General features: G+C 40.7%; 1 protein-coding gene across 4 annotated transcripts in view; it reads right to left on the reverse strand.

Moving 5' to 3' along the window:
- CACNA2D1 (calcium voltage-gated channel auxiliary subunit alpha2delta 1) overlaps window positions 1–17,489 on the reverse strand; it is a 463,694-nt gene that overhangs the window by 378,757 nt on the left and 67,448 nt on the right. For all 4 annotated transcript variants that reach the window (XM_089524632.1, XM_089524630.1, XM_089524631.1 and 1 more), the window contains exon 2: window positions 11,162–11,243. In XM_089524632.1, coding sequence (XP_089380758.1) covers window positions 11,162–11,243 — 82 coding nt within the window. The remainder of the gene's footprint in view (window positions 1–11,161; window positions 11,244–17,489) is intronic.

Consider the following 17,489-nt stretch of genomic DNA (forward strand, 5'->3'; position numbering starts at 1 on the left):
ACAAGGGAATTGTGTGCTCTCTGCAACCAGCATCTGTTAGTAATCTGGGTCTTTGGACCAGCTGAAGTTTCCACACGTTCTTGAAAGGCAACCACACATAAATTGCATTATAGTAATCCAGTTGGGATTTAACATAGGCATGTGTTACTGTGGCCAAATGAGGACTCCTAATGAATGGGTGCATCTGACATACTAGCTTTAACTGCACAAATTCACTCTTGACCTCCACAGAAACCTCAGTATCAACACTCATGGCTGAATCCATGTAAGGTGCAGACCTATGTCTTAATAGTTTAAACCTTTGCAACACAGGCTGAATCTCTATTCCTTGATCTGCCTTACAGCTGATGAGGAGCATCTCTGACTTGTCTGGATTAAGCTTCAACTTGTTTGTTCTTATCCAGTCCATTATAGTTGTCAGGCAGAGGTTTAGCACAGAAATTGCTTTCTTGAAATTGGGTGCAAAAGAGAAATAGAACTAGATGTCATCAGCATACCAGTGGCACCTGACCCCAAAACTCTAGACCACCTCTCCCAGTGATTTCATACATACGTTAAATAGAATTGGGGACAAAACAGTGCCCAAAAGGACCCCATAGACCAACAGGCAAGAGGTTGGGCATGAATACCCCAGCATCACCTTTGGGATTCCCCCTTCCAGGAAGAAACAAAGCCATTGCAAAACAGTACCTCCAAGTCCCATCCCAGCAAGGTAAACCAGACGGACACCATGGTCCAGGGCACTGAATGTTGCAAAGAGGTCCAGAAGAACCAACAGATCAGACTGCCAGCATAGGACTTTCACCAAGGGACAAAGCAGATGGTCACAATTGTGCTGAGATTGTATTTAATTAGCTTTTTGTGCTGGCTACAGGCCATCTTTGGCGGTCTTGGAGCAGCTTCTGGCTGCTTTGGAGGCATGTATCGTGTAAATGCCATGCTCCCAAAGTGGCCGGAAGCCTCTTCTTTTGGCCCATGCATTTCAGGCTCTAGGCAACCATCCTATAACCAGGCCTGAAGCAATATTGAGATGGCTCCAAATAATCAGTCTCATTCAGAAATCCCTGCAGCTGGGAGGGCACTATACACTCCAGAACATTGTCCAAAAATGAGGTATTGGAGATTGGCTGATAACTATCCCACTGGGTCCTTTTTAAACAAGGGCTTCACAAGTGCTTCCTATAGGCAGCTTGGGAGCATGCCTTGCTAGAGAAAGGCATTACACACTCCTGTTACCTATAGTCAGTCCTACTATGGCCTCTTTGATAAGCCAGGAAGGACAAGGATAAATGTAGTGATTTTCACTTCTCCAAGGATCCTGTCCACATCCTCAGGCTGCACAAGCTGAAAACATGCATTAGCACTGGACAAGCAGGGGCCAAGGTTACATCTACAGAATCTGTATTAATTGTAGCAGCCAATGGATCTGAGTGATTTTATCTGCAAAGCACTCAGCAAATTGTTGACAGTGGGCTATTGAATGGTCAAGAATCTGTTCCTGTGAGCCAAGGTATAAAAGGCCTCTAATACCTCAGTGCAGCTCTTCTGGCCAGTTCTTTGCAGATGCAATGGTGGCAGAGAAAAAACTTTTCTACTATCCCCATTACCATGGAATAAGCCTTCAGTAGGCTCTAGTCTAGCCCATGTTCAGTTAGATTCATTCTGAGTTATCAAAACATCCCATTTTCACATTACTCTGCGTCAATGTACAACACATCTGACTTTTTAGAGGTGGCACTGGAAGAGGGTAAAATATGAATCATTTGATATCAGCCATCTGCCATTGCAGCTCACCCTTGTCCTTGTGCTTTCCTTAGCATGACTGCATGCTTCTCTAAAATGCAATAAAATAAAATAAAAAGGTTTATCCTTGCCAGTCATTAAGAAATAAGTTCAGTAAGTTGTTTTCTAAGTGTGTACAGCAGGCAGTACACACTTAGAAAACAACTTACTGAACTTACTTCCTAAAGACTGGCAAGGATTAAACATTTTTATTTTATTTTATTGCATTTTAGAGAAGCTTCACGTGTCATGAAGCAACAGCAACACAGGACTGGGCAGGTGATTCATGAGCCCCTTTTTACTGAGCTATGAGAATACTGACTACACAAGATCACACAGCCCCATTCCATATGTTCACAAGGAAATGAAGAAAGAACAGGAAGCAAAAGTCTCTCACACACACTTCTTCTGTCACCACTAGTTTGCAATGTCCAAAGCTGCCCTTAGCAGCCTTCTTCTGAAGCTAATGTTCCTTTCATTCCATGTTTATCATTTGTAGACAGTTAACTATATACACTTGCTCAATAGCTCTGGGACTGTACTAACCAAATGCCTTGGGAATATATGCTTGACTTGCTAGTACAGTTCTATATCAAAAGAAATAAAATCTGGGGCTAATGCTTCATCTGATTAGGTTTTGTAGAAAGATTATATTAGGATGTTCACAATCCCTCTCCTACATTTTGGGTTTTTCGTGATACTTCAAGTACAACAGAACACTGTATCACACTGGAAGGAACTATCATTCCCCTTCAGGGGCCTTGGCATTTGGAGGCCAAACTACATTAGGGCCGGTTACAGACCGGCACTTTAGTGCGTGATGAGCACGCACTAGGGTTACAAAAGGGCTTCCGTACCGCCCTAACCCTAGTGCATGCTCGTCACGCACTAAACGGCGGCGGCCCTTCCATACGGCCGCCGCCGTGAGGACGTCACGGCCGCGCCGCCTCTAGACACTTAGTGCGCCCTAAACACGGAGCAGGAAGGAGCTCCATTTCGGAGCTCCTTCCTGGTTTAGTCCGCTGGGCGCAGCCTTCAGACGGCTGCGCCCAGCGGACTAAAAGAGAAAGGGGCCAAGCGGCCCCTTTCTCTTCTCCCCGCCACCGCGGGGTGTCCTTGGGGCTTGAAGCCCCAGGGACACCCCTTTTCAGGCTGCGGGGAAGCGGCGTTTTGCTGCTTCCCCGCAGCCTGAAAAGCGGCGGATCGGGGCCTCAGCAGCTGCTGCTCTGCACACTGAGGCCCCGATACTCTGGGGAAAGGGGCGGGTCCAGACCGCCCCAAATGGGCAGTCTATAACCCGCCTAGGAGAGTTTTACTTCACTTTTACACTACACAGTTAAAGCACAATGATTCTCCTTTAACTACCATAGGACGTACTTCTTAAGGATTGGAAATTCAATAAGGCACTAGACCTCTCTCGCCAAGAATTCTAAATCACTTTCCCTAAACTACAAGTCCTAGGTTCCATAGGATACTGCCATGACAGTTCAAGTGGAATCACAGCAGTATAACTGTATAGTGCGAAAGGGCCCATAATGTGAGTACTGCTTCCATTACACATTCTTTCAGATGGCGTATAGTTTTACTTACTTGCAACACTGTCACTTTTGTGTTTCTTTACTCCTGCTAGAGCAGTTGAGGATTGCAGAGTTTGCAAAAAATGCATAAGGTGGCATCATGATTGAGTAATGGTCTAAATACCCCAAGGACACCAGATCCTGTCTGATACTGGAAGTTAAGCAGGGTAAGTTGGATGGAAGACCACCTGTCATGGGTCAGGATCTGGACCCGTAAGGAGAGGCTAAAGAAGAGACTCAGACAAGTGCCCCAGGCAAAGAACAGCCTGTTGCTGCAAAGCAACCGCATGCAGCTCTCTCTGACGAAGAGCAGCCTCTGATGGGGCAGAAGACACAGCTGGGGCAAGTCGGAAGGGGCAGGAAAAGAATAGAAAATCAACAATACTCAATCAAGCTGCTTGCCAAGCAGTGACAGAAAGGCTTTGATTAGAACCAGTTGGTGTCAGCCCAGTTAAGAGTTGAGTACGCCTATGGCTAGTGCTGGAAGCAGCTTGTTTGTTTGTTGGATAGCATGCCTGTCTCCAGGCTGCTGCAATTCAGACCTTTGACTTGTGCCTTCTTTAACTATTGGACTGTGTTAGCCTTGCTGCTTGTTGATTTCCTTGAACTGGACTACTTGACAAACCTGTTTCTCTGGAGGGACTTCCATAGGCAAGGATACTTTCCAGGTGCTGGTGATTTACTGCCTTTGCCAGCGCTATCAGTGAACTGTTCTCTCCAGCCAGCCTGTGTATGAGTTAGGTGAATCAGGACAGCCAATGAATACCAGGTGCGTTATTGTGTGCCTTCAAGTCATTTCCAACTTATGGTGACCTAAGGCAAACCTATTACGGGGTTCTCTAGGGCTGAGAGGGTGTGGTTCACTCAAGGTTATCCACAAAGGTTTCCATGGCCAAGGGAGGAACCGAGTCCCGATTTCCAGAGTCTTAGTCCTACACTGGAACCACTATGCCACACTGGAACACCAGGTGCTGTCAATTATATTTCAGAGGAAGAAACTGGCAAACCCACCTCTGAGTATTTCTTGCCTGAGAAACCCCTATTAAATTCATGGGGTTGCCATAAGTCAAGTTGAAGGCACATATATGTACACAAGTGCACATCGTAGCAACGGATGGAAAATATGCCACAGAGAGACCATTTGTCTGCCATAATTATGTTGTTTGATCCTAATGATGAGTAGAGATACTTGTTTTTGATGTTAACTGCCATCACATTGACTCCAACTTATAGCAACTCTATGAATGAGGGAACTTCAAGTCACTCTATCATTAACAGCCCTGCTCAGGTCCCACAGACTCATAGCCATTGCTTCCTTGATTGAGTCTATCTGGAATGTGGTCTTCCTCTTTTCCTACTACTTACATTATTGTCTTTTCTAGTGAGTCATGTCATCTCATGATATAGTCAAAGTATAACAGTCTCAGTTTAGTCATCTTGGCATCTAGGGTGAGTTCAGGCTTCATATGTTCTAGGACCCATTTATTTGTCTTTTTAGCAGTCCAGTGTATCTCCAGAACTCTTCTCCAGCACCACATCTCAAATTTTCTTCCTGTCAGCTTTTTTCACTCTTCAGCTTTGACAGCCATGCATAGAAAGGGGAAATACAATTGCATGGACAATCCTAACTTCAGTATTCAATTTTGTATCTCTACACTGGGTCTTGTTTAATTCCTTCATAGCTGCCCTTCCAAGTCCTAGTCTTCTTCTGACTTCTTGACTGCAGTCTCTGTTCTGATTAACGGCGGAGCCAAGGTATGGAAAATCATTAACTATTTCAATGTCTTCATTGTCTATTTGAAAGTTATGTTAATCATCTGTGGTCATTATTTTGTGCAGACCTCCAAGTACTGACTCTCAGTAATCTATCCTCATTAGCTATGCAGGGGACACTGGCTATACAACTGAGGATTGTACCTAAAGTAGGCCTCTACAATTTTCTATCTTTAAATTCATCTTGCTGGTTTCAGTCCAATGTTCTACCTGTCAAGATTGTTTTCAATCTTCATCTGTCTTCTCTCGTGCTAGCTGTCCCTCCTAGCTGCATGTAATCATCTATTTCCTAGAATCTTTCTCTACTAAGTCATTTGTTAAAATGTTGACTGCCAAAGGGCATAGGATCCAGACCTGCGGCAGTCCACCCAAGACATTCCTTGCAGACTGACACAAAGCCTTTGAAGAGCACTTGTTGATCATGGTTGCACACCCACCTAACAATAGGATTGCCTAATCCAGATTTAAATATTTTCACAAGGACTATATCATGGGAGACTTTTTCAAATGCTTTGATGAAATCAAAATATGCTGAGTCAAGAATATTGTCATGATTTATCCAGAACTTAGAACAACTGTGCAGTTTTTTGCTACACAATTTCCCACAATTTCACAGCCAGCATGATCAGTTGTAGTCCAAAAAGCCAGCCCTTGATCTAGCATACTTTTAACTGTTTTTTAAAATATTTTTATTGAAATTAAAATTCATGCAATGAATATTATACAATACATAAATCTGTATATGTGTTTTCTACATTCTACTACAACTTATCTGAATATCTTTTATGTCCCACCTCAGTGCTCCCCTTCCCCAGAGCCATTTTCACCCTTATATTCTATCTAAAATCTCAGTTCCTCTTGTGAAGGTAACTTCTATCTTCTTTTCTCAATACTTTCTCAATAAATTCTTTCCAAATTCCATCAAAGTCACTTCTTTTCCATAATCCCTTTTTTACATTCAATCTGCATGTCAATTTATCATTAATCACTAATTTCCATACCTCTTTATACCACTCCTCCAATTGTAGTTATTTTCATTTTCCAGCATCTTGCTATAATTAATCTCGCAGCTGTAATCAAATTTTTTATCAAATCTTTTTCCTCTTTTTTCATTTCTCTGAGTTATATAATGATAACAATACTATATTTGGACTTCTATCTATTTTTATATTCATAATACACTAGAAATGCTGGCAGCCCTGCCTCCTTATGGCCAATCAAAGGATGTGGCGGGTTCTCCTAGGAGGCTCTTGGAGAAGTGGATGTCTTTACTTTGAAGTATTTACTCCTGTCCAGCCAGACATAAAAGGAGGATGCTGCTGGCCCTCACTTCATGAAGTTGTCCAAATGGACCAAATAAAACATCCTCCTCCTTCCTCTTGGTGAGTAATACAGATGACACAGGGCCCAATCCCCATTTCTGGTGCAAAGTGTCTGGACAATGTCCAGCTGTTCAGCATCAAACCCTCCATATACCCCCCCCCTTAAAATGCTTTCTCAAAACTCACTTTTTCCTCCGGAACTTCCTAGAAGATCTAGAGGCCTTCATTGTAACCCTGGGTGGATGTCTGCACACATCATAAGGAAGGGCTCCAGATCAATTGGACAGCTGTTTGCATGTGCATTCTGCTATGCAGCCTGGTGGTACCACCACATCAACAAGTCACTTGCTCTGAGGCCTCTTTGATCACAATGATTTTGCCACTCCCAAGATAAGCATCCTTTTGTTGATGCATGCCTTCACCTCCTTTCTGACTTATGGCAATCTGAAAGCAGACCTACTACAGAGTTTTCTTGGCAAGATTTTTTCAGAAAGAGGTTAAGTGTGACTCACCCAAGATTACCCATGGGGTTTTCATGACAGGGAAGGAATTCCAACCCTGGTTTTCAGAGTCATAGTCCAATGCTCAATCACTACATCAGGCTGGCTCTCCTTGTTAGCTAATGCATGTGCCTCCTTGTCACAACTCTGTTTGTGGATGTGCTTTTGACATTGGGCCAGGTCTATTTATTAGGAATTGGTAAGGTATGTCCACCCCCTAAACAAGGAGGGTCCCCAAAGTACCTTGTGAAAAGTGGGGGTGAAAATAATGATTGATAATATTTAGGAAATGATTTTTAGAAATATATTTCTCAGTTGTCAGGAAACCTGGCAAGACAATTCCTGGACTGATGAGAACTTTCACCATTTGGGACTTATTATGTGCAAAATTTGCATATGCAGTTTTTTTAGTTAAAAAAAAGCATTTTTAATGCAGGAAAGAGCATTTTCTGCACAGAAATATTAGTTTCTGCATGGAAGATGCTGTTTACTGAACAAAAAAATGCTCTTTTCTTCACAAAAAAAACTACATATAAATTTTGTGCATAATAAGTTCCCAATTGCAGCATTTTCTGCACAGGAAAATGCTGTTTTCCATGCAAAAACAAAAGTCAATTTTGTGCAAAATAAGTCCTGAACTTTGAATAGTCTTCCAAAACTGAACATTTGAAACATTTCTCAAATCAAATTTAGAATTGCTAAAATTATTCATTGTTTCCTTCCAGAATGAAACTAGGAAAGAACTGCATCCCCAGTCTCTCAATTGCCCTGAGGTTACCAAACAGACTGCAACAGCAGAGAAAGTCTGACTACACAAACTCCTGTTTCCCAGCCTACCTGAATAACATATGGACTGTATTTTAACATTTTAGATATGTGGACTGTATGACATCCCCTTCAAAGCAGGAAAATCTTCCCAGCAATGAAGCAATGCTAGTATTGTACAGTATGACCCCCATATCCATGGAACCAGTTCTGTTGGGTTCAGTTACCCATGTCCCAAAAAATATGGTTTCCCTTGGTATCTGGATTGCAACTCTATAGTCATCTTCCATGAGAATTATCAAGGTTCGCTATTATCTATGATTTTCACTATCCAAGGAAAGTAGGGAATCATATCTCATGCAGATACAGAGGTCATACCATATTTGTCTTATTAATGCTCAGATTCTATTTGAGGTTGACAAAGCATAAAGTTCTTCTAGAATATGTCCACAAAAGCTCAGAAGGGTGGTGGCTACTAGTAAAGCAGCAGTTGCTGCTAGCCTTGCGATAGCACAGAGGGAGTTTTCTTGGAGTCTTTAACTAGTTGGCTTATGGGGCAGGGTGCAGAGCTGCTGTCCAACTGCCATTCATCTGCCATTGTGTAGCCTGTGGAAAAACCATTGTTTAACACATTGTTGGGTACCTACTTGCTCAATGTCTTTATTTCAAAACAAAAACAGTTTCACTAGCATAACACTAAGATTTGTGTTACCCAAAACACCAAAAGGAATCCAGCCTTAAGCAGTTATATTGGATGAGTCCTTAACAAAAGAATGGATCCGTGCAAAACTTGCTGTTTCTCAGAGGAATATGTTAGGAGGAATCTTGACAATCTCTTTCCTCGGGCTTTTCTTCTCCCACCCACCACCTTAGCAGCTGCATACTGTGTTTCACATTTATGCAACAGACAGGGGAATACAAAGAGTCTTGCTGCTGTGAGAGGCGGGAATAACCTCATGCCTCTTTGCACCTGATTAAATATTAGCTTTTTTGAACAATAAGCAAGTCTGACTAAACAAAGTCAGCAGACAGTTAATGAATATGTAGCAGCCTTCCCTCTCACATTAGCTTCAGAGAAAAGAAATATAATAGGAAGAGCTGTTAAGTGCTTCAGGCCATCCCTTGTATTCAGCTCACAAATCTAGTAAATAGCTTGCTCCTCTGAAATGTTAGGCTGTTCTTTAAACAGAAGGCCTCCAAATGCATGTTTACCTTCAAATTCTGTGTAGAAAATAGTGCAGAGTTAGGAGAAAAAAGTATGTAGAAAAAAGAACTCATTCAGTATTGGATTATACATTGGGGGAAAGGGGAGCATTTCATAATGATGAGGTGAATTTGACAGTGAAATAAGGGTGGCGGACTCTCTTTCTTTGAAAGACTTAAAACAGAGGTGGCAGGTCTTCTTCCAGGAATGCTTTAGTTGTGAGTTCCCACAAAATACACAGCTTTTGCAATCCCTTCCAGCTCTATGATTATATAATTTGATAATGATCATGTTATTCATTGCCATTATCACCATCCTCTCACCTTTTGACATAAGGTGGCCATCTTTTCCTACTTCTAATGCATGTAGAAGTCTCAATAATTAAAATTAAATGGGGGCATAGAAAGAGCCCTCCAATGGTGACTGAAGACAGTTGTCTGCCTTCCTGTTATGGTCAACACATAACAATTTTGTTTGCAAATGCCAATGTTCTTTACTTTAGTCACAAACTAAGATATATACTGCAGAGGCTTGAAAGGAAGAAAGAGCAAAAACTTAAACCATGATTTTATTTGCACCAACAATAACTCATGACATCAAATGCAAGGCTTTAGGCTCCATGATGGCTTGCTGAACTATCAAATGAAGGTGCAATCTAAATCAAGAGTAACACTGCCTCCTCTTACGCATTGTTGCCAAATATGTGCCACACAGCTGAATTTCAGAGGCACAGCAGCAATGCCACCCCTTCCCAACAATCTCACTTTAAAACAAGTTTCATGCAGAGGGGGTGTGCCTATGTGCTTTCAAGTAGCTTGTCAACTTATAGCAACCATATGAATTTCATAAGGTTTTCTTAGGTAAGGAATACTCAGAGCTGGTTTTGCCAGTTCCTTACTCTAAAATATGGCCTATAGCACCTGGTGTTCCTTGGCAGTCTCCCATCTAAGTACTAACTAGGGCTGACTCTGCTTAGCTTCCATGATCAGAGGGGATCTGGTGCCTTTAGAGTAGCACCCTAATTTTTAAGGTGAACTGAACTTCCAGGATGCTTCTGGAATCATGCTCCAAATGTTGTTCAACTGGAATTCCCACAATTTCTCACCTCTGGCTAGGCTGGTTAGGGCTGCTGGAAGTTGCAGACCAACAACATAGGAAGGATCACACATATCCCTTTCCAAGTATTAAAAAAAGAGATGCATTCCCAATGGGAAGTAGCTGCTATTTTGCAGCAGTTTTGTAGGGCATTCACAAACTCAGCAGTGGGATAGCAGAGGTACAGTAGTTATGACACTCAGTGGATTTTGGTGGGGCTATACAACCCAACCCAAAGATGTCCACCTCTGATCAAAATCCAGTATTTCTCTTCCACTAGTAGACAATCAGATGCCTTAAGGAAAGCAGGGCATGAAGGTCATGGATTTGCCCCTAATTTGAGTCCTACTATTTGTGAATATGGAGGCTCCATTGAGGCTTTGATGGACCTTGGATGAATTCACCTGATCACTTTTCAAACTGAAACTAGGTGTTACATAAAGCAATGATCTACCAGCTATCAGATCTATAGGTATTTGTACACAACATGCAGCTTGATTTCTATCCTAACATTCTGAAGTATTTCTCAATCTCCTCTCAGTTTATGAATGCTTGAGTTGTTTTATAATAACACCATAAAAACAATAAGATACAAATATTATTTTAAAAACACCAAACCAACTCAAATTGTAATGCATATATTCAAATTAGGGGTTGATCAGTATTAATCAGAGCTTGGAAAAGTTGTTGGTTATGCTGTCTAAGGGATTCTGGGAGTTGTAGTCCAAAACCAACATAACTTATCTAAGGTCTCATATTAATCACTAAAACTAGGTGGACAAGTACAGTTTATACAAGCTCTCTAGAGGCCTATAACAACCTAACCTTCCTAATAAACAAATTGTACCACTAAGGCATTGCTATGTGGAAGGCCCTGTCGCAGAATCTCTCTAAATTAACCTCTCTGTAAAAAGTGGGATATATAATAAGATTTAGATTGATAATGCAGGTATCTCACAGTGTCCTCTACAGAGCATATGGATTCACCAAGGTTCTCTCAGGTAGTCTCTTGTGCTAGTGAAGCACCAGCTATTGCAACCAAGGTAAGAGACCGTTCCCGTTCAATAGATGCCCAACAATGAACCCTCACCTACAAAGAATTGAGTCATTTGCCACATCAAAGCCCATAGAGTTAGCACTTACTTTAGCAAGTTCATCCACCCCACTTGCTGTTCTCACCAGCCTCACTAGGTCTTCTTGCATCTTATCCACCCACCGCTTTATCCTACAGAAATAAAAGAAAGGAGGGGGAAAGGAAAAAAGAGATGTCCCATCAGATCAATGGCAAATAGCTATAAAGATCAGAAGCACAAATACAGGCTGACAGGTTATCTTCCATGTGGCAGATTGATGCTGAAGTTCCTTTGATATTGCTGTGCATCTGCTCTAGTCCCACTTTCCCACCTCATTCTCCTGTGCACTCACTCACACAAAAAAAATCTCTTCAACATATTTCAAGTAAAACTTGGTTAGAAGGAGCTGCCTCTAGTAGCTCTGGGAAGAGACACAAAACATACACAATATCTGAAAATATCAATGCCCCTTAAAGCTTTCACAGAGTTGTGAGAAATATAATCCATTTGACCTTTTTCAGAAGTAATACGAAAACGAATAAGAAGTAATTTGCTCCGAAAACACAATCCTTGAGGCATTAACCACTGTTTAAAAACAATATGCAAAGGGTTCTTGTAGCATCTTTGAGACTAACTGAGTGGAAGAAGTTTTAGCATATTTGTAGACAGCTTTTGTAGACAGATGCATGAGGAAATACACCAAGGTCCAAAACACACTGCAGAAATAATCCAGTGTGACACCACTTTAAATGCCCTGGCTCAGTGTTAGGGAACCCTGGGAATTGTAGTTTACTGTGGCACCAGAGCTCTCTGACACAGAAGGCTAAATGTCTCACAGAACTACAGTTCCCAGAATTCCCTATCATTGCAGCAGGGCAGTTAAAACGATCTCAAACTGGATTATTTCTGCAATGTATTTGGATCCAAGTCTACAAAAGTTTATGACACAATTTCCTTTGCTCAGTGCAAAAGTGCTGCAAGATCCCTTTGCATAGTGATATTTCAGACTAGCATGGCTATGTCTCTGTATTCCATTTAAAAACAAGAGATTCATACCCAAAGGTGTGCTATGAAATATGCTAATAAAATAAGCCAGGTGCATTACTGGTCTGCACAAAGCCGCCATCCAAAAGGAAGCCCTCGTTTCACAGAATAGTGTCTCCTGTGGGCATTTGAGCTCTGCAAATCCATTTTTCTTCTTGTATTTCCAACATCACTTAATTTGGATGTACTCTTGAATATAAGCATTAATCTACTTTCTGTTTTCCCAAGGTAAAATTCATGTGATACTCTAACAATTCACACTTCTTAGAAGTGTTTAATTTTTTAAAAGTTTCTAATTTAAAATACTAAAACAAGATTTTCAAAGACAAAGGCATATGTCAATCCCAACCACAGTAAATACAATGAATAAATAGAATTTGTATAACTTTTGTCTAACCAAATTCCCATAATTTAAACAGGTCTGTTCTACTGGGGAATGACAACTGGATTTAGATCCAAGAAAACTGCACAGCCTTTAGTGGTTTCTTCAAAAAATGGTAAAATGAACAGCCTGGTTCATCATGGGACTTTGTTGTTCTTGTTAACTGTCTTTGCGTCAATCTCAACCCATGGTGACCCTATGGATGAGGCTTCTCCAGGCGCACTGGCCTCTGCTGCTCTGCCCAGTTCCTGCAAACTCATATTTGTGGTCTCTTTAATTAAGTCCAACCATTTAGTATGTGGCCTTCCTCTCTTTCTACCTCCCTCCACCTTTCCTAACATTATTGTCTTTTCCAACAATTCATTCCTTCTCATGATGTGTCCAAAGTATGACAATCTAAGTCTTGTCATCTTGGTTTCTAGGGATATTTCTTGTTTGATCGGCTCTAGGACCCATTTGTTTGTCCTTTTGGCTGTCCATGGGATCCTCAGCACTCTTCTACAGCACCACATCTCAAATGAATTGATTTTTCTCCTATCTTCTTTCTTAACTGTCCAGCTCTCACATCCATACATGGTAATATGGAATACAATGGCTTGTATGATTCTTACTTTTGTGCTGAGTTGAATGTCTTTGCATTTTAGGATCTTTTCTAGTTCTTTCATAGCCGCCTTCCCCATTCTTAATCTTCCTGGCTGCAGTCCCCGTTCCGATCAATGTTTCATCCCAGATATGAGAACTCTTTTACTATTTCTATTTCCTCATTGTCTAGTTTGAATGTGTGTAAGTTCCCTGTGGTAATTATTTTTGTTTTCTTTATGTTCAACAGTAAGCCTGCCTTTGCACTTTCTTCTTTGATCTTCCTTAGTAGTTGTTCCAGGTCTGTGAAGTTCTCTGCTAGTATGATGGTGTCATCAGTATATCTATTTTCACTCCTCCCTCTTCCATGTCCAAGCCTGCTTTTCTTACAATATGTTCTGCATATAAGTTGAATAGGTAGGGTGATAGGATGCAGCCTTGTCTGACTCCTTTGTCAATGGGAACCATTCTGTTTCTCCATGTTCTGTCCTGACAGTGGCCTCTTGTCCTGAGTACAGATTCAGGACTATCAAATGTGTTAGCACTTCCATGTCTTTCAGGCCGTTCCATAGCCTTTCATGATCTATGCAGTCAAAGGCTTTGCTATAGCCTACAAAGCACATGCCAATTTTCTTTTGGAATTCCTTGACATACTCCTTTAGCCACCATAAGTTTGCAATGTGGTCCCCAGTGCTTCTTTCTTTCCTGAATCCTTCTTGAAACTCTGAGGTCTCTATCTCCATGTATGGTTGGAGTCTATGTTACGCAATTTTGAGCATAATTTTGCTTCCATGGAAGATTAATGCTATGGTTCTATAGTTGCTGCAGTCTCTTGTGTCTTCTTTTTGGTGGATGGGGATGTATATTGATTGCTTCCAATCTGTTGTCCACTGTTTTGTTTTCCATATCTGTTGACATATGTTGGTTAGCACTAGAATTGACTCTGTCAGTGTGGATGAAAGCAGTTCATTTGTAACATCCTTTGTTCCTGTTATTTATTTATTTTCCCCATTTCTGTAATTGCAGCTTCCACTTCTCTTTTTAGAATTTGGGAATGCATTTACAGGAAACTAAATAAAATACACAGCACTTGAACACACCAGGGTAAAATACATTCTCCCCATCAGAAATACAACAAATGTCTAATCAAGAATACCAAGCTTTACTGAGTTTTAGTTTCTTAAATGTGTCCAAGAGAGAGGGAAAAACAGTATGGGAAGAGAAAACAAGAACCCTCTGGGCACCAAATGCTTGTCTGGTGTTTCCTTGAATGCTAGCCTGCAGTGTGTATCTGTCTGACAGCTGCTCATGGTCAGAGTTTATTTAACAACGAGAAAAATGTCACACCAAAAGTGAAGGCTGGGGCCTTAAGGAGATAGCAGTAGATTTCTTGCTGCTCTTTAGGACACCAGCTCAACAAAGGTTCAGGCAAAGGGTTTCTTCCTGAGTGTTCAAGCAGAACATCAAACTGTAATGCAAACCATGTCAAAAAGACAGAAAGAAAACCCAGAGGAGAGGGGAGGGGTTAAATGTAGGCACTACTTAGGATATCCTAAAATGAGCTTGAAAATGCTGGGAATATGGAAACCAGAAGAGATATTTTATGCTCAATTATAAAGCATTAGATTTAGAAGAAGGTAAAAAATTATTTTGGAAGTGGACAATGAATTGGTGAAATCCCTACACAAATAATGAATTTACCCAGCACAGTTATAGTCATTTGAAATTGCTTTAACTGCTACAGTTCCCTCTGACAGGATGGGATGTATAGTTTAATGAAGTCTTTAGAATCTTCTGCTAGAGTTCTCATCTATTTACCTGAATGATAACACTAGATTTCTCAGTCAGGTGATTCTTAGTACCTCATCAAACTATAAATCCTAGGCTTCAGTTTGATGGAGTCATGGCAATTACAGTGGAGCCAAATTGTTATAAATCTGTAGTGCAGATACTCTCAGATACTCATAGCCATTTGGCCACAAGAAGTTCAGCTCATCCATAAGAATACAAGTAGGGAATAACAAGTACACTGACAAGATCACTGAGAGTGATCAAGATAGGACAAAAAAAAATACTATGAAGTACTAGAAAAATAGATCCAGAAGCACATCCTTCTCTACCCTCCTCCCAGGATTATAAACAGAATGAATCAGGAGAGGATATCAGATGCTGAATCATGTTGCCCCCTCCCCCTGTAAAGTACAGGGGGAAATGGTTCAGCAGGGAAACAGGAAAACCAACGAGAAATCTTCCTTTAAAACGTTCCTCAAAATCACCCAGGTATTTTTCTCTAGCGAGAACATCCACATTATCCTTAGTATTGTGCTTTAGGCACGATTGTGACCACCTGCAGGAACACAGATCAAATGCTCTGAGAAAATTCAGGAACACTTGAGAATTTTATTTACTTTCCTTTTTAGATAACTAGATACCTCGAAATAGAAAAAAGCCACATAAAACAATACAAGCCCTTCAAAACAAAACTGAAGTTGGTAGAATGCCACTCCAGGTTTTATTTTTGCATGTTTAGCTAAAATCATGACCTTGGCCTAAACCCTGCTATTAGTCCTGATCAGAGTAGACCCCTTGAACCAATGGCATTTACTTATGTGTTGAATTACCATTCAACAGTTGATTAAATAGGCCTACTCTATTAAGGACTAAGCAACAAGATGCCATCCCTTGTTTTAGAGAACTGCGCCCCTAGAGGTGTGACTCTCCTGATTAAAAAATATCCTTCTCTATGGAAGCAATCCTTCTGAGGAACTCTGGGTACCATAAAATGGCTGGAGGGATTGCACACAGCCCATGGACCACACGATTCCCACCCATAACCAACAGCATTGTTTTAGATACAGAAAAGGGGGATCATGGTGTATTCTTCAGCCATTCTTCAGCCTTTCACAGTTTTGAATGGCTTATATATGTCCCAGCAAATTGTATGCTGGTTCTGCTGTACAGTCTCCCTGCTTATAGGGCTCAAACAAGTTAAATATGTGTAAAAGTTATATCTGCATATTAAGTAAGATGGAAAGTCTCCTTGTTTATATTAATAACAAACCATAATTTTAATACATTTCCTCTCATTTTTCCTCATTAAATTAATGGACACATATGCCTAACACAAAATAATGTGTATTGCACACATTGACATCAATATAGAGAGCTGCACACATCATGAGAACAATTAGCATTTAAGCAATTCAAAACATGACTAAGATAAAGCATTTATATAAGAAGTATCTCACATAAAAGATACAGGACTTAATTAAGTTGGGATTCTCTGATTGCCATTGTCTCCTGGAGGTGTTTTATTAAAGATTCTTAAAAGTTGCTATCAATTTATTGCTCACAGGAAGAAAATTAATCAAACACTCAAACTAGGCTATTGCTGCTATGCTCCAAAATCCAGTTATGTCTCATACTTGGACCTTTGAAAATGTATCATGCAAAAAGAGCTCAAGATATGTTTTATAACACTTGAGCAGTAATTTCTCGCACATACAACACAGAATAAAATTCCAAATTTTCAACTAGTAGTAGAACCACAGAGTTGGAAGGGACCACTTGGGCCACTGAAAGCATTCCTAAAAGATATCCAAGGATAGAAGTTTTAAGAATGAAGAACAGAAGAATGTTGAAGATAAATGTTTTAGTGATATGAATAAATATATCTGGAACCAATGATTGGCCAAATATTAATAGAGGAGTGTATTTATTTAAATATATGATTAAAAAGTATTTTTTAAAAAATCCAAAGAAGGAGACTCCACCATCCTTTCAGGCAGTCTGTTCCAGTGTTGAACAGCTGGCATCAGTCATGGCTTCCATCATGCCTTTTAACTGGCATTCTAGTTTTTAAAAAAATATACAGGAAGACTTAGAATTGCTCTGCTATTCTGGAGCGTTTTCTCTTCATAAGGGTATGTATAAAAGGAAAAGACTAGGCCAGCATGGTAGGTATATGGCAGGAATTTTGCTCCTTCTCAGCTAAATCCCCAATTAAAGCCTGCATTTGTTGTCTCAATAGAGCAGGCTGGAGGAGAACCTGTGGTCCCCCAGGTATTGTTGAACTGCAGCTTCCATTCTTCCCTTACCATTGGGCAGGGTGGATAGAGCTGATGAGATCTGAAGTTCTGTGTAGATGAGATCTGTGTAGAAGGACTCAGGTTTCCCAGCCATGCATTAGAATTTAATGTGACTCACTGAGAATCAAGTCTTAGATGCTTAGCTTTGCGCCCTTCAATCTGAATTCTGAGCTCTGTTTCTTAATTGTGGTAGATTGTGATAATATCAAGGTTTTATTCTGGTGCTTAAATGAACGTGTGAGAGCTTAATCCACAGTGATTCAGGGGAGAAATGGGATCATGTGTGCAAGCTTCATGCACTAGCA

This window comes from Sceloporus occidentalis, unplaced genomic scaffold, assembly GCF_023333645.1.
Source record: "Sceloporus occidentalis isolate IW3139 unplaced genomic scaffold, rSceOcc1.0.p SCAF_5, whole genome shotgun sequence".
Taxonomy (NCBI): domain Eukaryota; kingdom Metazoa; phylum Chordata; class Lepidosauria; order Squamata; family Phrynosomatidae; genus Sceloporus; species Sceloporus occidentalis.